The 26,917-nt window shown below is 42.9% G+C and overlaps 1 protein-coding gene across 1 annotated transcript in view; it reads right to left on the bottom strand.

The window, feature by feature from the left end:
* The window catches only part of SLC9A2 (solute carrier family 9 member A2), a 95,979-nt gene that overhangs the window by 37,151 nt on the left and 31,911 nt on the right, over positions 1-26,917 (bottom strand). The window contains exons 2-3 of the mRNA XM_025992764.2: positions 22,951-23,414; positions 16,124-16,374 (exon numbers count right to left, since the gene is read on the bottom strand). Of these exons, the coding sequence (XP_025848549.2) occupies positions 16,124-16,374; positions 22,951-23,414 (715 nt within the window). The remainder of the gene's footprint in view (positions 1-16,123; positions 16,375-22,950; positions 23,415-26,917) is intronic.

The following is a 26,917-nucleotide window of genomic DNA, read 5'->3' on the forward strand; positions in this document are numbered from 1 at the left end:
ATGCCTTAGCTCACCTTTGCCTCCTTGGCCACATCTCCCTCTGACCTGACCTTCCTATTACCCTCTCCTCAGTGTCTGTGTGATGCTATCCAACCACTCACCTAATCCAGTGTCATCTCCCCATCTCAAGACTCTAACTTAATCACACCTGTGAAGTCCCTTCTGCCATTAAGGTAACATGTTTACAAGGAGGGTCTAGGGATGAGAATCTTTAGGGGCCCGTGTTCAGTGGATCACACTATTGCTGGATTCACCTCCCTGGTGTGATGGGCACAATCAAGCACGTGTCTCCAGAGGAGCGTGGCCAGGGTTGCTCCAGTGTGCTTGGTGACAGAAGCAGCTAACAGATGCTCTGTCATGCTGACTTGAATCAAAGGGCTAGAACCTCCACCAGCAGATAAGAGACAGGGGAGAGCAGAAGGGTACGTGGCATCTCTCTGAGTAAGCCTACGCTAGGGCATCTTGCCAGTCCCCCACTGGAATAAAAACCATTGTTAACTACGGTTTTGAACACCTTCTCCTTTCATATCTTGGTTTGATTTTTCCTTAACCAGACTTGAAAAAGTTAGATTCACCCAATATGAAGGCAAAAGCCCAATTAAACTGATTAAGATTCTAAAGCATATGTTTTTATAAAAAGAGAGAGAGAGAGAGAGAGAGATACCCAGCAACACAAACTAATGGGCTGCTCCTAAATTTTATCAAGTTGAAGATTTGTAACAAAAATAAATTATGATGGTCATATTACCTCCTGACATGCTCTAATGCTATGCAAAAGGTGCCTCCAAATGATTTTATTACAGAGCATTTAAGCTTAGAGACAAATACAGAGAATAAACACCAAAGTACCCACTACCCAGCTCTTTCTAATCCTTTTATTTTTAAAAATAAAACATCAGCTTTAGAGTTTAAATCCCTATGTTTTTCATACCACCCCATCTCCCTCTTTCCCTCCTGGCATTGGCTTTTCTTTTTATCATTCAAAAAGCGATTTTTGAAAGGCTGAAGAATATTGTTTTTGCGTATATGATAAACATTTCCCTCTAAGACCATGTTTCCATCAGTCACTGGGCAAAACGTAAACCATACGGGTAAAGAGTCATTTTCAGTTCATTATGTGAGCAATTCAATAAAAATTCTATTCAGAAATTATCAAAAATAAAGCTTTGGTGTAAGAATAAAAAGAATAAATGAATTTTACATGAATGTCCACAGGATCGATTTCCACTGCTCTGTGTCCTTAACGTGACACCAGCGGTGATGTTCATGTCTGCCAGACACCTCGCTGTAACTTAAAGCTATTTCCTACCAGCACAGTGAGACCCTGCAGAGAGAAGAATGGCCCCAGTGGGTACCAGAGGCCTCTGCATCTGGGAGTGCCCCGCTCAGGAAGCCTAGGCATGTCTACGACATTGATGCACTCTACGGGCTGGGGACAAATGCTCCAAAGGTCCCTGTTGTGGTCTGCCACATACAGCTTAATGCACGTGGCCCCTCAAAGCAAAGGCCAGCAGGTGTTTTCATTGCAAAGGTTTTTTTGTTGTGGTATACTCTGACCTGAAGCCAAACCACCTCACTGCAATACCATCACAAGTACACAAAACTACCAGTTAGGGAGGCAAAAGCAATACAGTCTCCCAGAAGTAGAGAAGAATAGAAACCTTTCTCCCTCTGCATTGATCATCATCTACAGCTATTAGTCTTAGTACCATAAATTTGCTTCTTCTTTATTTTTCTAAAAGAACTACATGAAACTTATGAGATGGGAATGGTGCTGGCTGGTGTCTGACTGCCCTCAGTCTCACTGGGTCCAAAGTGCCTAGCCAGGAGTGTCCTTGGGGACAAGGTCATGTAAAAGCATATCCCAGAAGCACTGTCTTTACAGAGAAATGGGATTTCTTCCTCCATCAGTAATGGAAACTCATGAGGATTTCATGCCTGAAATCCATGGCTTTTCATTCTGAACATCGATGCGTTAGATAATATCCACAATAGAATAATAACCTAAAGAGACTCTTTACATTTTAGAAAATTCTAGTTGAATTTTTTTCTTTAAAGATTTATTTTCCCGAAAGAGAGAGAGAGAGAGAGAGAGAATGCACACATGAGTGAGAAAGGGAGAGGGAGAGAGAATCTGAAGCAGCCTCAGCACCAAGCACAGAGCCCAATGCAGGGCTGGATCTCACGACCCTGGGATGACAACCTGAGCCAAAATTAAAAGCCAAACACTCAACCAACTGTGCCACCCAGGCACCCTTCCAGTTGAACTTCTTAACTCTAAAGACCCTTCATATATAGAACTATTGCCCTTTAGCAATATGACCTTACTTTTACTTGCCTATGTCACGGAGTCGTCCCCCTCTTTCCATGCATGTCTCTCTTTACTAGTCTCCATATTTAGCTAATAGGATTATGAAGAACCATTTAATATCAACCAACATTTTCTTAGCATCTACTCTGGGTTGAGTTCTGTGCTGGGGTCTAGGAAGATAAAATCAAGTAAGACACAGCTTCTACTTTCAAGGGTTCACAGTCTCAGAAGAGAAAGGGTCACAAAAATATCATGATAGAACAGTGCAAATGTCAGCAATGGAGATGAGAAACAAGGCTTTGGGAGCACAGGGAAGGAAACCACTACCTCTGCCACAGAAGGGGGTCCCTTTGAGCAACATCTCCATGGCTAAGTGAAGAGCTCACCAAGCAGGAAGAAGAAAACCAAGAAAATGAAGTGGCCATGTGCAAAGGCATGAAAGAAAGCAAGAGACAGGTTGGCATACTCAGGAAATGGGCACTGATTCTATTAGCCAGAGAAGAGAGGGATGATGATGTTAAAGGGCAAGGATGAAAGGAAGTATGGGCCAGATGATGACAATGATACAGCTATACACTATGTAAGCTTAGGAGTTTCAACTTTATTCCAGAGGCTGGAGGGATAAAGTGAGAGTTTATCTTTGATCATATAATTAATGTCTATTTCCCCAAATCAACTTACAGTTTCATGAGAAAAAAAAAAGTCTCATTGATGTTTAGCATAGTGCCCAACAGGTCATTAATATGATTTGAATCAATGACTGCATCAAAGAATTGTTCATGGGGATGGTGGTGTGGTGTGGACATATTTTGTGTTTTAGAAAGAGAACCCTGAAGGAATTATGGGGAACAGATCTGGAGGGACACGAAACTAGAGGCAGGAGTCAACTCATTTCCTGCACTGGTCTTCATTTTGTTTGCAGAATCCATTGTAGCACCTACCTGGCCCACAAAATATCCCAAAATATGTCTCTGTTTTGACAGGTGTCAGCTTCCATTCTGTGGGGCCACATGGAGGTAAGGTATGTGCAGAATGCATGGGTGCTTTCTGCTTTGTTATTACCTCACCTCACATCACATCTCAACATAAGTGTATGGTGATTATCACCAATTTAGAGACCGAGAAGCTAAAGCACTATAATTAGTGGTTTTTACGTTCACCAGCAGTTGAGGTTTTCTTCATCGCTATGTCATGCTATATACAGCACACAAGAAATTCATGCCAGCCAATACCATCTCAGCGGTGTCTTTGGGGGGGATAAATAGACTTTGTATTTAGATGATCTGTCATTTGACAATTTCTGTATAGAAAAATTTCAACAAACACTTTTCTCTGTACTACTCCATGAGTCCATCCCACCAGTCCATGAAGCCACTCTTCCATAAATGTTCATTTCCTTCTACAAGAATGTATGCGTTGAAAGAGCAGGACTAGCATTCATCTATGTTTACCATGGTTCCCTGCATGTCATGGTACTGAGATGCAGGTTCAAATTATACTGGCTGATTTTAGTTTAATGAAGGTCCAGAACCCTTCATTTAGATGGCTGTGATCTGTAGAACCAAAGGGACCAGGATTAATAAACTGAAGGCAGGTAGAGACAGCAGATTGCTCGTTGTGAAGATAAACAATATATATCTTGTCTGTTTATGTTCATGAGGTGAGGCCATGCCTCAGGGAATTCAGTTTCTAAATACAAGTGCTTTCATTTTTTTCAGGTGTGGTCAATTCTCTAATTTCCATTCCCAGATGAGGAGAGGTCTTCTGTAATCAGAACTGCTTAGAATTTGAGTTAAACAGATAAGAAGAATGTTGCAAAGTTCTTTTGCTCCTATTCTATCTCTATATATGAACTTAAAAAGTATGGATCCAATTGTAGACAGTCCAAATACGGTCCAAATAGAGTTGTATATTCTCAAGAAAGACTTTGCCAGATATGAAAGCATACTCCACTAATCAGTGTTAAGCATTAGGAATGACAAAGGACAATTAAAAAGCTTTCTCTGCATTGATTAAAGCCAGGTCTTATGGTAACTCGGGGTAAACTGTATGCTCTCAAAATAAAGTATTCACTTATGTGAGGTAAATTACTTATTCCAGGGCATGAATTTACCATATAATGGATCGCCTCTTCTAAGAAACCTGACAACCAAGAGAGAGTCTGATATATGAAAAAAAAAAGCAAACAAAATTTGTTTTTGCTTTGTTTTGTTTTGTTTTGTTTTTGAGAAAGTGAGAGTATGTGAGTGGGGTAGGGGCAGGGGCACAGAGAGAGAGAGAGAGAGAGAGAGAGAGAGAGAGAGAGAATCTTAGGGAGGTTCCATGTCCAGCACAGAGACCAATATGAGGCTCCATCTCATGACCTGACCTGAGATCATGACCTGAGAGAAAATCAAGAGTTGGACACTTAACTGACTAAGACACTCAAAAATTTGTTTTTGAGAGGATCCAAGCATAAAAATTAAACTTTTCTTAAAATACAAAAAAAAAAAACAAAACTTAAACTATGATAAATGCCTGATTATTCATATAGTCTTGCCCATTTCCCAGATTTTCCACATCTTTTGTCTCTTCTTCTTTATAGGTTTTCAACTCAATTCAACTAATGTTTACAGTTCACTGACTGACACTTAAGTCAGTCATGATTTTATGGAAAGAGCACATACAAAAACACAGCTCACCGTCAATAGTGTAATGACACACAAAGCATCAAAGGACCCACAGAGTCCACTGACTTTAGTTGGAAAATGTTGGCAAAGGCTTTGTGTTTCTTTTATAAAAGTATGGCTTTTCTTTAATTATTAGAAATTCTTGGAAAAAAATGCAAATTCCTGGGCTCCATCCCAGACCTACAGAATCAGAATCTCTGGCTGGGCCCTGGACTTCTGTAGATGTAACAACCTTTCCAGGTGATTCCTAAATACATCCAAGGTTGAGGTAAGCAAAAGGGGTTATAGGCAGCGGGTTCAGGGGAGGAGAAGTGAATGAGGGAGAGCTGAAACTTGAATCATTTTATTTACAATTTTATTGAAGAGTGAAAATAAGGGCCAACATGAGATGTGAGGACTTTGCTACCTAATTTTTCTTTCCCTTCTCCCAATTTCCATTACTTGTGCTGGGTGCAGGCTCCATCTCCTCTTGCCTGGATTAGTAGGTAGGAGTCTGCACACATTCCTTTCCTGACGTGTCTCCACCTGGGTGCCTTCACCCTGCTGCCAGCAGCTCTTCCGTCTCCTTCTACCCAGACAGGGATTCCCTGGCCCTGGGGGCATCCAATGAACCCGAGGCCATGACGGCCACTGTCACTTCAAGTGCTATGAAAACACTATCAGTTTTCTATGTAATGACGCAAGAAAGCTTTGGAGGCACTCCAATCTTCACTATGAAACAGATGTACAATTGTGTCACCTCTTTGCTCAAAGCTTCCAAAGTTCTGGACTACCTACAGAACAAAACACAGCTAGGCCAAGCCTCTACTACCTTTCTCAGCACCCTGAGGCTCCACTCCCTGGATGTACCAGAGCTTTTCAGTTTGGAGTCCTCAGCCCCACACCAGCCTCAACACATAGTGCCCTTCTCTTCATCACTGAGGCTTCAACTCAATATATCACCAGGCCAACCCCCACCATACTATAAAGGACTGAGGCTTCCCTGATACCTTGTCCTCAACATAGATTATGAGGCTGGTCCACTCAAAGTAAATTTAACTTGACTGCCTTCTACCAGTACTTCTCATGCCACAGGGCTGGTCAAGTGACACCATCTGATCTAATCACAGCTCTCCAAATCCCTGAGCCAATCACAATCCTTCCTTTGAAATGTCCTTTGACAGGAGCTGGCAGGTAGGACTCTGTACTCTGTAGAGACAAGAGCTGCAGAGATATGAAGCCCAATCTGTGAGCCTTGTTTGATGTTTTAGAGATGGTTGGTCCAGCAGAAGGAAGATGAGACACAGAGAGAAGTGGTTCTGGCCTGGGGTCCATTCACCCCAAAATGAATTTATTTATATGAGCCAAGGAACCTGGTCTGATTTGCGCTTCCCTGAGTAGCCAATAATCTGGTTTAATCTGGGTTTCCCTTGCTCACACAGAGCCTCCCTCTACTGTCTGAGCTTGAGCTCCTGCTTACAACGATCTCAGGTGACTCAACTTCTCTTGACTAGCTGAGGATTAACTGTGAGGGTGCACATGGGAAAAAGAATCTTAGACACTTGACCAGGTCCCCTGGGAACATCATAAAAGACCTGAGATATGATTGATGTAAGGGAAAAGTGGCAGCAAAGAAGAAAGCACACTGAGAGAACACACTACAGCATCAAAAGGAGCGACTCGCAGCTGCTCTGTGCCTAAGACACTAACAGAAAATGCCTCTGGGTTTACACCAGGCTAGCTTCCTCCCCCACACAGAGAACTGCTGAGAAGTACGCCAAGATCTGTTAAAGCAAGTGAAAGAGAAGCAGGTTTCCTTAGGGCACCTATCCTGTTCTTGAAAGAGCCCATCTTGACTCCCATGGCTGAACTCGCTGATGAAGGGAATGGCACCCTAACTTGTGTCGAAAGGCCAGTGTCCTACTCAGAAGGACTAGCTGGGAGGTACCTACACGTGTCCTCTCAGTATCAGCTTTCTGAAAACATTTTCATTAAGACAAAAAAGGTAATTACTTCTCAGCAATTATACAACATTTACATTTCCTATTTACAATCCTATTGCTAATGTTTTGGCCTATGTATTACTAGGAAATAATTTTAGCCTTACTATTGCAATTTACTTACACCTGAAAGTCTGAAAGAGAGAAATTCTACTTTAAATAGTCAGCTCGGAAAAAAATAATAATAATAAATAAATAAATAGTCAGCTCGGGACAAAGAGTAACTTAATGATGCAATGACATAATCATTTTTACTTAAACACTGAGAATGGTTAAGAAACAGTCAAAAGAAAAAAATGAGAATAAAACCAGTATTATCCAGTTGCTGGTTATTATCTAGAACCTCCATTCCTCAAAAAGATCTCAGGGAAGGGGTCCTTAGTTCAGGAGAAGTTGTTAAAGTTGCATGTAATTTAAATTCACCAGGCAAATACCAAATGTGTTCCCTAGAATAAAGGTGCTTGAAAATGACATACCTAAGAGCCATGAAAGCCCTTCAGTGAGGAAAGCCCCAAATTAAATTATACCATTTTATTCATTTGCTCTTAAGAAGTAATCCGTAAAATGAATTTCACAAAATGAAATTATTATTTTTTTTATGAGAAAGAGAGAGGGGGGCGAGGCAGAGAGAGAGAATATTAAAACAGGCTCCATGCCTGGCACAGCGCAGGGCTTGATCTCAAGACTCTGAGATCATGACCTGAGCTGAAAATCAAGAGTCAGATGGTTAACTGAGCCACTCCCAAGGGATCCTAAAATGAAACTCTCTTATGCTGGCATTTATTGTAACAGCTCTTTTTAATTTTTATACTGTTTTCAGGTACTATGAAATACCCCATATGCTATTTCCTGCATTCTTACCGTATCTGGAAATACCTAATTACAAACTGGGTAAGTGAATCATATACCACTCCTGTGGTTGACAATTCACGGATTATATGAATGATATTCCCCATATAGATGATTATGATGTTCTTAATGTTCTTTTACTTATAAGAAGATGAGGCATAAAAATATATTATTTTGAACACTGAATAAATATAATTTCACTTTGTGAAAAATGTGAAATATCCAACCTCAGGGAATCTGTTTCAATGGACTTTGCTCATTCCTATAGCTATGGCAACTTGTTCTCAGGGAGAGTCCCATCCCTCACCCAGGTTTTGAAGAGTTTATATCACAACCACCAAATGTGGATCTTGGGGTAACATTTTTCCTTTGTTCACAGTTGCTTCTGCCTTCCCTTCAGTTATTCCTCTTTTGCTTTCTAATCTCCCCTACTCTCAAAGAAATGTTCTTTATAAACAGCATGATTAACATCAATGAAGGGAATGCATTTCTATTCTGTTTTTTCCTCCATCTTTTCATGCTTTTCTTTTCTTTTACTTCATCAAGAGGGAAAAAAAAAATATATTTCAACAAGTCTTCAAATATCCCAATAGCAAAAACTAAAAACTAATGGTGAGCCCTGGAGAAAAATGCTAATAAAAATATATAACACAAGTCACATTTATATTTTTTAATTTCCTAGTAGTCGCGGTTAAAAGTGTAAAAACAAACTGGTGAAGCTGATTTTCATAATGTATTCATTTTACTCAACAAATTCCGTGTCAACATGCAATCAATATAAAAATCATTAATGGGAATTTCTATAATCTTTTCCTACTAAGTCTTAAAAATCTGGTGTAGATTTTAAACTTAGAGCACATCTTAATTTAGACTAGCCACATTTGAAGGACTCAAAAGCCATACGTCACTGATGGTCATCATGCTGGACAGCAGCGAGGAAAAAAATGACAGGCCACTGATTCTGCACCTTCTTCAGAAAAACCAAGCAAATGCTGGAGTCTATCAACTGAATCTATTTAATTTAACAGTTTAAACCATTAAAATAAATCTGAGTAATTTCATGAACCACTTCCACTACTATGAACAAATATGGCATGATCTCATTCATGTAGGGGAACTAAAAAAACCAAAGTCATAGGGGCGTCTGGGTGGCTCAGTCCATTAAGGTCCAATGCTTGATTTTGGCTCAGGTCATGATCTCAGGGTCATGAGCTCGAGCCCCGAGATGGGCTCCATGCTCAATGTGGAGGCTGCTTGTCCCTCTCTCTCTCTGCTCCTCCCCCCTGCCCTCTCTCTCTCTCAAATGAATAAATAAAATCTTATATATATATATATATAAAAAACCAAAGTCATAAAAACAGAGAGTAGACCAGTTGTTATCAAGCGCAGAGAGCTGTGGGGTGGTGGGGGAGGAGATGAGGGAAATGGATAAAGGTGGCCAAGTATACAAACTTCCCCTATAAGATGATTGAATAAGTTATGGGATTTAATGTACAGTATGGTGACTATAGTTAATAATATGGTATTGCATACTTGAAAGTTTCTAAGGGATTAGATCTCAAAAGTTCTTACCACACATACAACAGTCACTGTGGGATGTGATTGATGTGTTAACTAACCTAATTGTGGTAATCATTTTGTAGTATATACATATATTAAGTCATCATGCTATATACTTTAAACGTACGCATGCCAATTATAAAGCTAGAGTGTGTGTGTGGTGGGGGGGAGTTTACACTTTCATATTCCCTTCTGCCTTTTCTAGTTTTATCCCTCAATTGAGGCAAAGTTGTACAAAAGGAAAAAAGAAATAAAAGACATGTGAGTGGTAATAAAAAATAATAAGGGATCCCTGGGTGGTGCAGCGGTTTGGCGCCTGCCTTTGGCCCAGGGCGTGATCCTGGAGACCCGGGATCGAGTCCCACATCAGGATCCCGGTGCATGGAGCCTGCTTCTCCCTCTGCCTGTGTCTCTGCCTCTCTCTCTCAATCTCTCTCTCTGTCTCTCATGAATAAATAAAAATCTTTAAAATAATAATAATAATAAGCTTTTCATTTGTTTTTACTGTTCCTTGAATGTGCCCAAGAATTAAGGAAGATAATGATTTATTTTCTCATTACTTGACTAATCTCATGCCTCATTTTACTACCTCCTTCCAAACCCCCACCATTTAGCATTTGTGTTTCAGGTGGTCACATGAGATTTGAAAGAGGTCAGTTTGGGCCAGTCAGAGTCACAGTGAAGGCATGCACCAAAATAAAAAATAAAGCTTTGATTTGCCAAGGCAATAGAAGGTATAATGAGCCAATGAAAAGCGCAGAGCCAGTGAAAACCCAGAACCAGAGATCTAAGGCTACCATCTTGGTCCCCTCTGTCCTCCCATCCAAACTCTACTCTCCCTGCTTTTCTTCAGAACCCAAAGGGTTGATGCTGTGAGTCAAGTGGCACTGCATATTTGAAAGTGTGTGATAACCATGATGCTCTAATTCTGAGGGCTAGAGCACGATGCAATGTGGGTTAACATAGCAGAACAACAAAAGTATGGTTTGAGCTTCTTCCCACTTCATCTCCACTTCCACTCCCCTCTCTCCTTCCCTCAATAAAGGAGCCCCCGTTATAAATGCTGTGCACTGCTCTTGAGAAAACAGACCCTGTCACCTAGAGCAATGAAGGATATGAGAGCGGGAGGCTCTTCCTGGAATTGTGTTTACTGAAACCCCAAGCATCAAAGTCTAAATAATTTTCGCTTCAGTAGGTTAGATGGGTAGATGTGTGTTTTGGAACAAAGACATGGTAAATGTAACCAAGGATTGATGCTTGTTAATTGTGGCATAAAGATTTGTATCCTAGCCTGCTTATTCAGCTGGGAGATGTTCTATGTAAATCTGAGGTATAGATCAGAGCCCTAATGAGAGGACAAGAATTTTTGTCAGGCTCGTTCACAATCACTTGTGCATTAAGTGTTACTATCTGTCACGAATCTACCAATTTGTCCAATTCGTACATGCCAAACAGCTGACATCATACAAATACTAAGATACACTGGATTGTACCGGATGAATCTGAAAATCTGAAATTAGTGTTAAAGAAGTGTGGTACCCAGCATTATCCATGCCTCATTCTTACTGTGCAGCTGATGTGAGGGTGCACCAAAGCATTCCCTGGAACTGACCTTTGGGGCAGTGTTGATAGCAGTGAGACATTTTAGAGACTCAGAGGGAAGCCTGTGGTAGAGGCCAGAGCTGGTACCTGCCTTAGAAATGGTTATAAGCTTTGCCAGTCACATTTGGAAGTTTGTAATAATTGGTATTTTATAAAACAGAGTACCTCTCTGTTCATTTAGCTGATGCTGTTAGAAATAAGAATATACTTTGCTTATTTAGAATCAATTTCTGTCCATCTCTATATCCCAAAATGTTAGTGTTACAAGCTCTAAAGTGCTATAGGGAAACACGGCTTAGAGAGGAGGAAGGTGCAAGTATAGATAGGCTGCAACATGCATGCCTAAAAGCCAAGTGGCACCAAACCTGGGCCTGTCCTTAGAGCATCCCTCGTCCATTCTTGACCTGCCCTGCCTCAAGAGCTCCAGCTGGCCTGCAATGAAACCAATAACTAACTTTCAAGTGTTGGCTGCAGGATAAGCTAATTCTTATGCAACAGACACAGTACTTAAAGGCCATTTCTTCCTTGTGGGGGGGGGGGGCAGGGGAAGAGTATGAGGGAGTACATTTGAAGTTTGAAGTTCAAACTAGAAATAAGCTGATGTGATCTGCTTGCTCTCTGTTTCAAAAGGCTTTAAGACCAATTGGATTTGCATGGAGGCCAAGCCAGAGAGTGCATAATAGCTGATGACTTGCAGGCAGGCAAGTATTTATTCAGGTTACATTATCCAGATTGATTTGTTAAAGCTCCAGGTCATATTTGTACACTGAGAAAAACATTCAGTAAACATGAGACAAATCTGGGAAAAAACTAATAAAAGAATCCTGTCTTACATACATATAAATACACCTATATCTGTACCTACATAAGAAACTTGTATAAGGTTTTATGATTGTCCTTCAATGTGGTGTACATTTTCTCCCCATAGGGACCAGGTGGAAGCTTCAAAATGGTGAACGGAGACATGCTTTCCTATTTTTCTCCAAGTTTGAAATGGATGACAATTACCAGCTCATACAGAAAGAAACAAGAAGGAGAGAGAATCTGGTCTTCACATCTGCAGTGGTGACTGCCTTAGTCCTGCTAGCGTGGCCTGCTCCTAGATTTCATGCCTGAGCTTACCATTCTGGAAATTCCTACTAAAAGTCTCGCTTAAAAATTTTTATTGAAATGTACTTGCTTTTCTTTTCTTAAGTGGATGCTAGGACACACGCTGGCCTGGCCTGACAACTAGAGACCTGTGGTCTAGGCCCAACTTCCACAGACTCATCCGTAGCCATGTTTTTTGCCCATCTGAGCCTCAATTTACTCATTCATCAGACAGGACTAATATTTACCATTTCCTATTTTCTTTACTGCTAGAATAATTGAAACAGCAAATGGAAAACATCTTATATACCCCCCAAGAGAGGGAAGACTAAGGAATTATGAATCTGTGAAAACAAATAAGTGAGCCACCTGAGTGGCTCAGCTGGTTGAGCATCTGACTCTCAATTTCTGCCCAGGTCATGATCTCAGGGTCATAGGATTGAGCCCTACATCAGGCTCCATGCTCAACACAAAGTCTGCTTGTCCCTCTCCCTCTGCTCCTCACCAGCTCCACCTTCCAAGCCCCCACCCCCACTCATGCTCTCTTCCCCCCTCAAATAAACAAATAAATGTTTTTCAAAGTTAGAAATATTGGGTGCTTACTCTCCCCTATCCAAAGGATGACCTAGCCATTTTTTGAAATGCCTAGAGCACCTCAAAGAGAAATCCGCACATCCCCACAGGCTGCAAGCTGCCGTGGAGACCAAGCATCCCCTCCTTTGTGACCCTGTATTTTCGATGTCTTATTGACTACAATACAGGAGACTGTGCTGGGGTACAGATGAGGACCAGAAAAGGTGCCTGCCATTCACAAGAAGGGAATAAAGTCCTATTTCAGTTCACTTCTTTATGGATCTGATTTAAGGAATTTTTTGGAGGGGAGGGAGAATCATCTTAGACATTTGTTTTTGTGTCTTTGGTTAAAGTAAGGGGACAATGGGGACTCGTCAGTGTTTTAACTCTGAGTATTTTTCTGAAACCAAGAGTCAGACCTTCAATTAACTGCACCTCCAGGAACCCCTCGAAATAGCTTTCATAAGACAGAGGAGCAGAAGGTAGATAGAACGCCACCTCGTATTATGTCACTTACTTATTTTTGGTGAAAATCCCATCACACCACAATTCCATGACGCAAAATCAATAGTTGCAAGTAGAGTTTTGTGATTACCTGAGGTACATCGCTTCCGACATCTCTCCAAAGAAATGAAGATGCTGCAGTCCTGCCCAGAGCTTTCCTATCTAAGAGACTGATTTGCATTTTGAACCCAGACCCCACTCTTCTGTTCTGCAGAAGGATGTTTCTTTTCTTTCTTTCTTTTTTAAATTTATATTCAATTAGCCAACATACAGTTCATCATTAGTTTCAGACGTAGTTTTCACTAGTTCATCAGTTGCATATAACACCCAGTGCTCTGTTTTGTTTTGTGTTTAACCAGACTTTCGTGTTAACTTCCTGTTCATTGAGTGTGATCTCAATCTAGGACGGGCTGCCTAAGAGCCAGCCCAAGACAAAGCTGAAAGCACAGGGGGTCAGAGGATTGGATCTGAGAGGCAATCCAAAGGGGAAGGGAGAGGAAGTAGAGATGGAAAGAAGGAAGGAGAAGAGAGAGACAGGGAGGAGAACTTGCAAAACTCAGGCAGGCAGAGTCACGTCGCTACACTGTTTTACAGTTTCTGAGAGGGGCTTTACCCTCTCTGCCCCCGGCTGCCTAACCTCAGTGCTTCTTTTCCTTTCTGTGTGGCCACCCACTTCTCTTAAGCAAACAAGGGAAATTACTGAGCATGCTCATCATGTCACATGCCTTCCCTCCCATTTACCTTAAAATTTGTTTTTAAATGGCAAAAGAGTGCAATTATAGAAGTATGATAGGAATCCTAAACTCAGTGCAACTGAAATGTGGAAAAATCACTAGTTCTATAAAAGAAGTGCACACCGGTATGCAATTTTAATTGCATCGTTACAGTGGATCCTCTGGACCAACATCCCAAGGTCAGGACGGTACTTAAAATGTGGAAGTGCATGTTGTTCAAAGCGGGGGTCACTCGCATCTACAATGTACACCATACAGAAGCAGCACACAGCACACGTGGGTGAGTTCTGAATATCATGCTAATCGCCTCACATTAGAAAACAGGGCATTACTTCTGAGAACTCACACACTCCAATGTCAATCTGTCCCTTCACTGGCTATCAGCAGGTAATGGGTGTGCATGGTAATTCCAGACCCCCAAAAATGTTTTAAACCTCTCATAATATCTCATTTAAGAGTTACCTTATTTTTAGCGCACTGTGTGCAATGACAATATTAGTTCAAATGTAATAAAGGACCTTTCTGTATGCTAAGCTGTAAAATAAATGTTCACTTTGAAGTTGGAAACAGAGGGGATGTTTTTCTTCCACCAACAAATCATGCAGAGAATTATCTGTGCTGTTTACCAGGAACACGGTGTCCTATTTGCCCCTTATTTCCTAATTCCCAGAGCGAGTAAATGCATAATAATCCCATCTTCACGGGAGGTCGGGATCTTGATGAAGCACCAGCCTCCAATCTCTGTGGACTCTGGCCCTCATGGACATCGCTAAGCAAGATGCACCAACCCCAACTCCTTCCAACACTTTAACCCCCATCCCGTACTCTGGGTCTTCCCATCACAGTTCCTGCCCCCAACCTCAAGCCAATTGACACATGTATTCAGACAACCATATGAGTGTTCTAGAACATTTACTGCTTATGCATATGGTCCAAATATATTCAAGGTACTCACACAAACTGCTATTAGAACACTGCTGGAATGCAGCCACAAAGTCCCACCCCCATCATTCTTTAGAGACCTTGAAAGTGCTCACACACTTTCAAAGACACTGGTCAAAGAACAGTGAAGCAACTGGAAGTCATACAAATGATATGAATAGCAACCAGGAAGATACAGAACATTTCATGACTGGGTCAAACTGGATTAATATGTTGCTTTATTTAGGTTCTCTGTGAAACAGAAAACCATACAGCCTTTACCTCATGGCTAGCATTATAATGGGTCTCACTCTCCTCAGGGAGAGGCACCTGACCTCTTCCACCACAAATCTAATCTGCTTCCCATACAAAAGAGATGAAAGACAAATCGTCCTTAAACAATGCCTGAATCAGGCTGCAGACCTATGTTTACCACTCAAAAACTTGATATATAGCTGGCCCTCGCATAGAGCCCAGCACCTACCGAGCTGTAAGTATCTGCCAAAATGAAAACGTATAAAGGCTTTTCATTACTAAGTATTTCTCACCAACCCTATATGGGGTGTGACCATAATAAAATAGACTTGTTCTTGGAAGCTTTGTTACAAAAACATCCACGCCCAACAAGGAACCTCCTTCAAAGGGATGCTCGGAAGTCTAGAATCAGATCCCAACACCACCCATCTTCAGCCCACTTGCAGAGCTTCTTGAGAACGTCCTTCCAAATCGGTTAGTGAATGATACACTAACTGCATCTGTAATAAAGAATTTCTTGCTTTATAATCATGCCTCTTTATTTAAAAAGCTAAAGCCAGAATGACATGATTACGTGCCTTATTCATTGGATTCTGCTGTGAATGACTGAACGCCATTATTTCAAATCAAATCTAGCACACAAAGTGAAGGTTCCCTACCACTAATATCATTCAAATGAATATCCATAAGCAATTCTAGAATTCCAGATGCAGTTTAGGTGATATGACCTTGCTGGAACAAGCACAGAACTTCCCACATGGACTACCCTGAGTGGGCATCAAACTCAGAAAAGTTTTCGTGCCTGACAATCCACCCTGACAGTTTATTGTCAGTTTTCATATGAGAGTCAAGAGATAATTTTTAGGTAGCTTTCCATTCTAGTATGAGATCACTTTAGTATAAATTTAGCGGAATTTCTTCATTTCTTTGACACTAAGAGTAAGGAAAATTCATTTTTAATTTTTTTGAGAATTCAAGAGAACCTCTTTTATAAAACTTATTTGACCTTAGCATCTTGGCTTAGAATACTTAAATTTAATGAAATTAAGTGGTTTTAACAAGGAGGTAAATACTTACGCCATGATACCTGAGAGGTGAAACATTTCGGCTGTTATATAGGACAAATAACTGTACAGGAAGACAAAGAGTGGCTCAATCACTCGGATGTTATGCGTGAACCGAGTAGTAAATGCTGCTATAAATCCCAGGAAGATGCCAATCAACACCCCACCAATTCCCACAACAAAGAAGTTTGCAATTCCAGCAAACACGTCAATGGTCTCAATGGTTTTCATCTGGCAAAAAGACTTGAACAAGTTGTACAGGACCTGTGGGAGAAAGAGAGGCCATGGTCAAGACTCCAACTTCACTGTTTTCACTACATTCACAGAAAAATTCAGCTGGCCTTCTAACAAGGACATTTCTTCTGTACACCCAAGTTGATGATCAGTGACAATCAATGTATTGCTCTCTCTCATGCTTTAATATGATATTGAATAACTTTGAACAAAAAGCTATGATAAAAGTATGTTGCCCGGAAAGCTATTTCTCAAAGTGAGAGAGAAGAGAGTTCGTGATTATGATGCCACTGACTCCTAAATATTATTCTTAAGATACCATCTAAAAGATAATTTAAATGATTTGGCTGCCATCCAACAGGCCTTGCTGTGTTACCGATGCTGGGGAAGTAGTTGGTCAGAGAGAAAGCTGGTCAAGCTTGCTGTGAATTTAGTAACTTTGCAAGGCTCTCTTATGGGTCTTGCCATGGAAGGGGCCCCAGCCATCAGTACAGGTACCCCACCTGAAGATATCTTCCTCCCAGGACACTGAGGTCTTCCCTCTTCACTTCACCCCATTCCCCAACCCCCACCCCCACACACACACATCTGCTATAACATGAGATCCAAAGCCTCTTTCTTAAAGCCAAGAGGCAGCCACCTGTGCTGTATACATGTGTGTGTTGTGTGTACGTGTGCTATAATTTCATACATATTTTGTCCCTTTTTAAAAGTAATGAGCCTCCACGGCTGTTTGGCTTCTGAAAAATCCACACAGTCTTTACATGGTCTTAGTCTAATTAAGCTTCAAAAATGCTAGGCACTTCACGTCTGTTAGGGAATATGCTCACAAGCCTGTTTCTAAGGGCCACTGTGCCAACTGAAACAGGAAGTGATGGCTTAGGCCCTACCACATGTTTTACAAAGCCAGCAGGGAAAATATGAGTCCAGCAGGTGCCCTGCTTCTTTTCATTGTGTTATTTACAGCCAGAATCTCCAGGGGAGCTGGCTGGCAGGACACTGGGATGAAGGCCTTTTACGGTACAGGCCGTGCTACACCTTTATTTGGTTTCTGAGAAACTAAAATTGAACCCATTGGTCCATGGTCACGCAAAATGTCAGACGCGATACGAAAATCCAGGTCTCCTGACCTTCTGGGTGAGTTTTTCAAGGTTCAACCATGGGAGGATGAGTCAGGTTCTGCCCCTGGGAGCCAGAGTGTGATCTGGGGAGAGTCGACTCCACTCTTGGCCTCACGGAAGGTCCGTTAGGGCCCACCACAGCTGCAGGTTTTTATGTAATTTTTCCGTCTTTTCTGCTGGATCATAAGCTCCTTGTGCTCAAGGTTCATTCCTTATTATGATTTGCCTTTTCCGTGCTGCCTGGGAGATGACAATAAATGTCCGCCAACTTTGAAGAAAGCAGCAGGTTATGCTTAGATGTGAGTGGGCTTTTCTTTTCTCGTGATCGTTGGCGTGACATCCAAGAGCATTTGCTATTGTACCGTTGAGAATGACTTGAGTAAGAAGGGGGAGGAAAAGCAGCTCCTTCCCCTGAGGATTTCAATGCCTTGAGAGTATCATCACTTGCCGGAAGAGAAACTGATGTGTAGCAGCAGCCACTTCCGCTTCCGGCCAGAGGCTTGCTGCACGTGGATCCTGTGAGCATCTGCAGCCGTGGTGTCTCCCGGAGGTCAGAGATGTGCTATATATACCCCTTGTCTCCGAAGAGCCAAGGCCGAAGGGTGACAGTCACCTGCTGCCAGAGGAGAGAGCCGGGTTTCCCTGCCAGCCCACTCTGCACAGACAGCGCCCCCCCAACAGCCCCAGGCCACTTGGTCCCTGCTGGTCTGTCCCTAGACTCCCAGGCTTCTGCCCCCCCTCCCCACTCCTGCCTACACGGGCAAATCTCAGCTGCCCTGGCTCCCATGCTCCCTATGGCCAATGCAAGACTCACTTCCTTTAAATAATGTTATTCCATTTGTCACTCTCAAGTTTAAAATCCTTGACTTTAGGAAAGCTCAATATCTGGCGGCAGCTTCTTTCTTCTTCTTCTTCTTATTCTTCTTCTTCTTCTTCTTCTTCTTCTTCTTCTTCTTCTTCTTCTTCTTCTTCTTCTCCTTCTCCTTCTCCTCCTCCTCCTCCTCCTTCTCCTTCTCCTTCTTCTTTTAACTGCTTTCCAACACCCTTCAGCCTAGGAGAGTCAAAGCACAGCTCCACAAAACATACCATAATTCATCACTGCCCCTGGTTCCCTCCTTGTGGTTTCTTTCAGGAAGAACCCAGCCCCTAAGCCCAGGGAGACATTATCTGTCTTCCATGGCCCAGCTGAAGCCGCTGCTCCCCTCAAGAGCCTTCCTGAACTCCTACAGCTCCTTCAAATCACCTGTTGCCCTCCTGCAACAAAGGTGATCTTCCATACCAGTCAGGCTTTGGGAACCTGCCATCTTGCATTGTGGGTGCTGCCTCCTGGTTGCCCACCTCATTTCCCTGCAAAATTAAAGAGTCCTCCTGCAAAGAACCCGCATCTCCTCCTCCTCCTCTCTTTTATCTCCCTTCCCCTCCCCATCAAGCACATTTATGAGGCTTCCAAAGGAGACTCAGGCCTGTGTCCCTAAGGAACAACCTCACAGTCATAGTCTTTTCGGAGGCGTTTTCCTGGAAACTCAATCCATCAAGTCTGTCAAAGGGGCAGGGTGGTTTTAATCTCTTTAGGTTTTGCAGAAAACAAATCTATCAAAGGCACAGGCTGGTTTTAAATATCTCCTTAGGTTTTGCTGAGTCATAGGCACTGAAGTTTCAGTACATGGGCCAGAAGCTCCAGTTCGATCATTCTACTGCCTCAGATGCCAGGGCAATGTTACGGGGCAATGTCTTAGGTAGAGACGTTGCCTTGACAACCAGAAAGCTTTCCATACCCTCCAACCCGCCTTACAATGAACCTGATACCCAGTGATCAGCACAAGATAAAATTCTTTTAGTTACCACTGGCCATAATCCATAGTTAGTTCATTCTAGTTAAATGCTTTCATCGTAACACAAGGGAATCTATGTAGAAAAGTACTGTTGGGGTTATAAATTACATCTGCATATGCATATATACTAGGTATGTTGGCTACAATTATGTCTCTAGTTGCTCTGTGCAAAATTGACCTCAACTTGACAACTGTGTTTTTCAAAGACCCAGATACCAGCACTGACTTTATTTTATAGTGGGCTAATTCGACAGTTGAGTACTTTCAAATCATTCTACTCATTATTGTGATTTCTTAAATACTTATATAAGCACCCAGCTAGCTCAGCTGGTAGAGTAGGAGACTCCTAAAATACATACATATATATATATATGTATATGTATGAATTAGAAATTATCTATTTTGATCTTTGATATAAAAGGTGTGAGACAGTGAAATCATGTAACACACAAAGATGCAAACAATACCAAGTTCTTTATGAGAATAGCTCTGTTCCAGAAAAATAGCTTTTGGGTCACTTTTTTTTAAATATGAAATACAAGAAACAATCATTTTTGCATAGGAATTTTAAATATATTCTACTATTTGCAAGAGCAAAAATGAGTAGCAAGTGGTTACTGTTTATCTTCCAGCTTCCTGAAGTTAAATACCAGTGCACAGCACATAATGCCTGGGCGATGAAGCCCGTCTGCTGCCCGGTTCCAAAGAGCCAGTTCTCCCTAACCATGCCTCGTTGTGGCAGATTGAGGAAATTCTTTAAGTCTTCTTGGAAAATGCGTTAGATTATTCAATGGTTGCATTATTAAAATGTTCTAGAAATGATGTTGGAAATGACCACGCGAGCTTAAGTCACTTGATTCTGCATGACTGTGGGATGGCAGGGCTGATCTGACAACTAAGACCCTGAGCAATCCTGGCCTAATAAGGAAAATTTTGAAAAGTTTTCCTAAAATATTTATGGTAAAGGAAAGCACAGAAATTCTATTTAAAAATCTGACCTTTGCTCCTTCAGCTGTCATTTCTCCAGCTGATTCCAATCTACACAGCCGTGGACAATGGCACGGCTGGACTGCAATTTATACAGCATTCATTTCTCTTCGCACCAAAACATTTTTACGGTAGGTTTCTCCCCTTAACGCTGCTCCCTCAGTATTGTATCTACCAAGATTTGGGGACAGAATGAATCGCATTGACCTTTAATTTTACTCCTCCTCCAGACTACATTTTTAACATGAATTCTTCCTGTTTAATCTTTACCCTTCTCATTGCAACTCCTAGTGACTCATCATCTTCACCGTATGCAGCAGGGTCCATACTTTTCATGCCTTTCCCTACCCCGTGAGTTCCTTAAACCTCTCCTAGAGATAAGACGAGAAGTCAAAGAATCCATGAAACATGGATTCTACCTCTGTACTCCAAGGGTACCTGACTAGGAGGCAAAATGATGTTTTTTTTTTTTAACAATGTGGTTCTAATCATTCCTAACACCTGATCCATTCAGTCCACTATTCAGGCATTTCAGTGACTATGATACCAGGAAGCTTCTTCTTCACCTTTAGGAGGGCAAAACCCTCAGGCATGCCTGCTAGCTTGTAGGTATGGGTCCACGGGGCTCCGAGCCCTGGGTATATAACGTGACGAAGGTCCACATACATGGGAAATTCTTACAGTCATTCTGACTTACAGGCTTTGGCCTGTAACAAGGGCTTCTACATCTAAAGAGCAGCCACGCCCTTTCTCTGTCCTTGCCCTCTTTCCTCTATTGAACAGTACCCTCAATCTGGCCCGCTGCCTTCTCTGGGTCAGGGACTCCCTCTCTGTCCATAAAATCACATTGGATGGCTTGGGGCCTCTTGACAGGAGGCAACAGATGGACCTCTGAAAAACCTGGGGCCTTTGCACACTTTGAATGGTGGTTTAGCCAGATTGTTTCCTCAGGTCTGATTCCTGACAAACTCAAAGAATGGACACTGAGGTTTCTGAATGAGAATTTTTTTTTTTTTAAGAGAAGGGAAAGCAGGGTAAAGGCATGGCGTATCACACTGAAACTGAGCTGGACTTGCTAGACTGCCCTAGAATGAGTGCAGCAGGGCTGTTACTATTTCTTTATAAAGTTTCCTATACAAGAAAGAGATCCAAGAAATCCTTATTAAAAATGTCCACATCTAAAAAAAAAATGTCCACAATCTACCTCAACAAGGGTAACATGTATCTATCAAACCTAAATCACCATGAAAACCTTGATGCCTCTGGAAATTAGAATTACAAAATGTCTTCATCACCATGGTAGTCTCTCAGTTATAATTTAAAATTGCTAAGTCAAGGACAAATCACTGTTAATGAATAATGGAATAAATGGAGTGTATTTTGTTACTTGAATGAGGTACCTTAGCTGCCTTAAAATAGCTATCTTAGCAGCTATTCTAAAAAAACGGGATTTCCTTATCAATTACTTTCTACCCAATAACGTCCACAGGGAGCTAATGGACATCCTTCAAAATGACATTTTATGCAGTTTGGGGGTCTGCATACAAGCTCATGGAGGGTGATGTTGGTATCTATGCAGACTTTTAAATGAATCAGGAATAATATTTTAATGAAAGGAACTAATGGAGGGGGTACTATAAACTAGTTACCTAAAATCTTTTAATATTTTTCTCTGCCTCAAGTGTCTTACCTACCAAATGAGAAAAATAATTACTACATAGTTGTAAAGACCCGAGCACAATGTAGGCATTCACAAGAGGTTCACAGCGATGCGGACAATTATGCATCATCACTGCAGAATAGGGGCCAGCATAAAACTGCATCACTGGTGCTCCCTAACTGGTTTACTGATACAGGGTCACCTGTGTGTCTTTCACTGATGAAGGAACAACCTGTAGGCCTCATTGGTGGTAGAGAGAGGCTTCCTTACCACTTCTCCACATTTTGCCGGAGCTCAGGAAGCAGGGCAGAGGTAAATTCTGTTAACATTAAGATCATAACAGCCTCTGACTCTAATTATGTGTTAATTAGTGAGAATTAAAAATAAATTTGCATTCTCTGAATAAATACCCAGTTATGGGGAAAATGGTGAGGACCGGAAATCAGCTGGCTGAGTAGTAACAGAAAGTGAGAGTGTAATGGAAAACTGGCCTAAAATAACAAAATAATAAATAAACCATCCCCAGACACAGAATGGCACTTGGTAGGTATTGTTGTTTCATTTCTATTACACATAGTAGACTGCCAGCATCACGTCTCACAAAGAATTCTGGGACCTGAAGTCCTTCGAGTCTGATCAAAGCCCATCACTTTTGAAAATGCCAAGTGAGAAATCTTCAGAGGTAGAAAGGCCACGATCACTTTGATGCCCCCCTGGCACCAGCAGGACCTTGCAAGTAGAGACCAGCTACATAGATTGTGCGACCCAGTGCAAAACAAAAATGAGGGGCCCACTGTGTAATAATGAATTTAAAAAGTCAACAGTCAATAAAGAGAATGTTACACAGCATTTCAAGGCAGCAATACCAGAGCATTAAGCTGAGTGAGGGGCCGTCTCAGTGCAGAGCTGTGTGAGGGTCTCACCTCAGCTGTCATTATCAGAAAGCTGACGCAGACCAGTGGCGCCCAGTGGTGTTGGAGGGACGCAGCGTGAACATGCTACTCACCACTGTCACTGCATCATTCAGCAGAGACTCTCCGAAGACCAGGATGTAGAGCTGCTCATTGACATGAATGTTCTCGAAGACAGCGAGCACGGCCACGGGGTCCACAGCTGAGATCAAGCTGCCGAAGAGCAGATTCTGGAGCAGGGTGATGTCACTCAGGCCAAAGGCTTCAATCTGGCAGATACCATACAAAGACACCCCGATGCCAATGGAATTCCAAAGGGTCCCTACCACAGCATACCAGAATATGGTGCCAATGTTCTCAAAGAATGGGCGTGTGGGCATGAAATAGCCCGCGTCAAGCACAATGGGTGGGAGGAGATACAAGAAAAACACATCAGTCTTCATCGCCGGGGGGGACTTTTCATCGACCCCAAAAATAATCCCTCCTAGCAGCAGGCCAACCATTATAAGAAGGCAGCTCTCTGGCACTATCGTGGGCAACTTGTGATACAGATGGAAGCCTGTAAAGGAAAAAAGATAAAGAAAAAACATTTGGGTTGTGCAAGACATAGGGCGAAAGTAAATTGGTTCTCTTTGCCAGAACTGATAGATTCTATCTCAAAACCTCCCAGGTGAGCATAATCGGTCGGCTACAGACTGGCTTTGCAGAGTATCATGCAAAAGTCAGATGATCTCCTTAAGACTATTCATGTTGTATGGGGTAGGCATAAGTGCAACTTTACATCAGAAGTTGAATGACAGGGATCCCTGGGTGGCGCAGCGGTTTGGCGCCTGCCTTTGGCCCAGGGTGCGATCCTGGAGACCTGGGATCGAGTCCCACGTCAGGCTCCCTGCATGGAGCCTGCTTCTCCCTCTGCCTGTTTCTCTGCCTCTCTCTCTCACTATCATAAATAAAAAAAAAAAAAAAAAAAATTAAAAAAAAAAAAAGAAGTTGAATGACAGAGGTGCATAGTTCTTCCACAGCACGGCTGTCGTCTAAATTCCAGTGAAGTGTTCTTAAATACAACCATGTGATTTTATATTTGAAGCAGTTTTGTGATTTCTAACACATTTTCAAAGGTGATATCTCATTTCATCCTCACAAAAACTTTAAGAGGAGGCAAGGCAGTTATTTTCACCTTTTCAGATATATTTATTTAAGTGGAAACTGAGGCTCAAAGAGATACAGAGTCTTGTCAAGGTGGTCGGATCACACACCAGCTTTCAGGTTACCACTGCCCCCTCTGGTACTGAGAAGAGTTTGCAACGTATTTAATACTTTTACTTTCAGGGGCACCTGGGTGGCTCAGTGGTTGAGCATCTGACTTTGGCTCAGATCATGATCCCAGGGTCCTGGGATCAAGTCCCGCAGCATCAGGCTCTCTGCCAGGAGCCTGCTTCTCCCTCTGCCTGTGTCTCTGCCTCTCTCTGTGTGTCTCATGAATAAATAAATGAAAATCTTAAAAAAAAAATTCTTTTTTTAAATTTCAGGGCCGCCTAGGTGGCTCCAGGGCTTAAGCTTCCAACTCTTGATTTTGGCTCAGATCATGATCTCAGGGTCATGAGATTGAGCCCTGCATCAGGCTCCTTGCTCAATGGGGAATCTGCTTGGAATTCTCTCTCTGCTCCTCCATCTGCCCCCTCATTGCATGTGCTTGCATGTACGTGCATGCATGATGCACGCTCTCTCTCTCTCAAATAAATAAAGAAGTCTTTTTTAAATGTTTAAAAATTTCAGACTACTTCACTTGGAACACTAAGTATGTTTAATTTTTCAGAGGTCTGCTCCTTCAGGGACAACCCAATCAATGCTTTGAAGACACTTCAGCCAATTACGACTTGAGAGATGTAAACCACCATGACCTCCAGGCTCAGAGCTTCTAGTCAAGACCATGGAACAGATGTGTTTACGACCCACTGTGAGGAGACCCCACACTAGTGCTAGGGGAGGAGGGAGGGAGGAAATCAGCTAGGGCATCACGGAGGAGGCAGCCTCTGGTGGGGCTTCCTGGAAGGACAGACAGACATTAAATACACAGAGAAGGCACAAAGAGCCTCCCAGGAAGTGAGCAATTGGAGGAAACTATCCATCTCCTAATTCATGGGGGAGCCCAGTGTGGCTGTGATGCAACGACTGTGTTGGGGGGAGGCAGGCAGCAGGGGGAGATGGCACACGGGCTGACAGGGAAGCAGGTTCACACATGAAGGCCCCCTGATAAGGCTTCGGGGGGACCGTCCATACCGACACAGCAGCCCATCCTGAGGGCACCTCGCACGCTTTAGGATGAAAGCAGCATGTGGAAGTTATCTGACCTACAGGAACGTGATGTTAAAACGTCAGAATGTGTCCTTAGAAACTCAGGATCACAGGGAGTTTACTAAGTAAACCCTTTAGAGCCAACCAACCGCACTAAAGACATGGCATGGAACAGCCTGTGAAAAAGAGCATAAAAGGAAACGTCATGATCTCAAGAGCTCTGAAGGATTTCTAAATAATAAAGTGAACAGTTTGGGGTTTCAAATCACCCCACCAGCACCGATGGTTTTCTTATCCAGGTCACAGAAGGCCCCAGTCATTGCTGGGGGAAGAATGTACTCAGCTGGTTGGGCCGCTCTGCCCCCATGACCTCTGCCCTGCTGACCTCTGTGCCGAACAGAGACTCTAAGGGGGTCCCCTGATGACCCCATCTTTGTAACCCCTCCTCACACTGAGTCCAGCTTCTACATGCAACGTTCCCTGTGTGATAAGGATGTGCCTGCCCTGCACGGCCCCCTGGAGTCTAAGGGAAATGAGCTCCTTTCTGGAATGCAGGACACGAAGGCCCAACCCAAAGGTGCCATGTGCCCGGGCCTTAATGGGTGCCACGTGGCCTCCGATCCAGTCGCCCACACTCTGTGCTGCCAAGGAGAGGTGACACCCAGGCCCGGGTCCGGGTTGCTCACCTGCAAAATGGGGACAAATGTGCCCGCCACGACAAGGATTGAACAATAAGGAGTCACCACTGTGCCTGTGACGTCACAAAGCCCCCCCCCCCCAGTTTTGGTTTCCTCCCCCTGTCCAACATGAAGATGCAAGAGGAAACAGTTCTAGAAAAATGCACAAAAGCAAGGAATAGGATGTGCACAGATGGACTGGAGAGCAAGCAGCGCCTCTTGCACCCTGGCGGCTCCCCACTCGTGCGCCGGCCTCTCGCTCTCCTCTTCCTCCACCCGGCCCGGGTCCCAGGGCTCTCTCCCACACGGGTGCCACCTCCTGGCACTGTGCTGAAAGGAGGCCCCCATTCCTAAGGAGGGAGCGTGGGGAACACGGCCGATGGAAGAGAGGAGGAAACAGGCTGCGTGTGTGCATCTTGCAGGACCAGGCCTGCCACGCTCCAGCGCTGCGATGGATCCTGACCAGGACCCGCGAGGGCGGACCCCAGGGCAAGGCAGCGGCAGACGTGCAGGATGCCCTCAGACAGAAGGGCCACCGGGACAGGAGACCGGGGGAGCAGGAGGGGACATCTGGCTGCAGCAAATATCAGGAAAGAGCAGCGACAAACCAACCCTATGTTTACATTTCAAAAACACTGTTCTCCTCTCCTTCATGAATGCTAGGTCACCCTTGCCTGAAACTGGTAGTCACTGAATCTGCCCAGCCCTTCCAGGAGCAAGGAAGGATTAAATGAAGGTGGTCACCAGAGACCTTAGCTCCGTGCTTTTTGGTGAACGTAAAAGCAGAGACGCTGAATCTTCGAACACTCTCTGCGACCATGGAAGGTTTTGTGTGTAAGTGTGTATGGCTTATAAATGACAGGAGTCCAACGGACCAGCAAAATAATGAACCAAAAGTCTTCTTCAAATTCATTGTTCACAGAGTAAAACAAGTAAATCCATTATTTGCAAATGTGCGTTCATTTACAGCTCTCCCACTCCCAACTACTCAGAGGGTAAGTCAACTTGAATCGAATTTGCTCTTCAGAGTCATTTTTTAAAAAGATTTTATTTATTTATTCATGAGAGACACACACTGAGAGGCAGAGAC

Source organism: Vulpes vulpes, chromosome 16, assembly GCF_048418805.1.
Source record: "Vulpes vulpes isolate BD-2025 chromosome 16, VulVul3, whole genome shotgun sequence".
NCBI classification, from domain to species: domain Eukaryota; kingdom Metazoa; phylum Chordata; class Mammalia; order Carnivora; family Canidae; genus Vulpes; species Vulpes vulpes.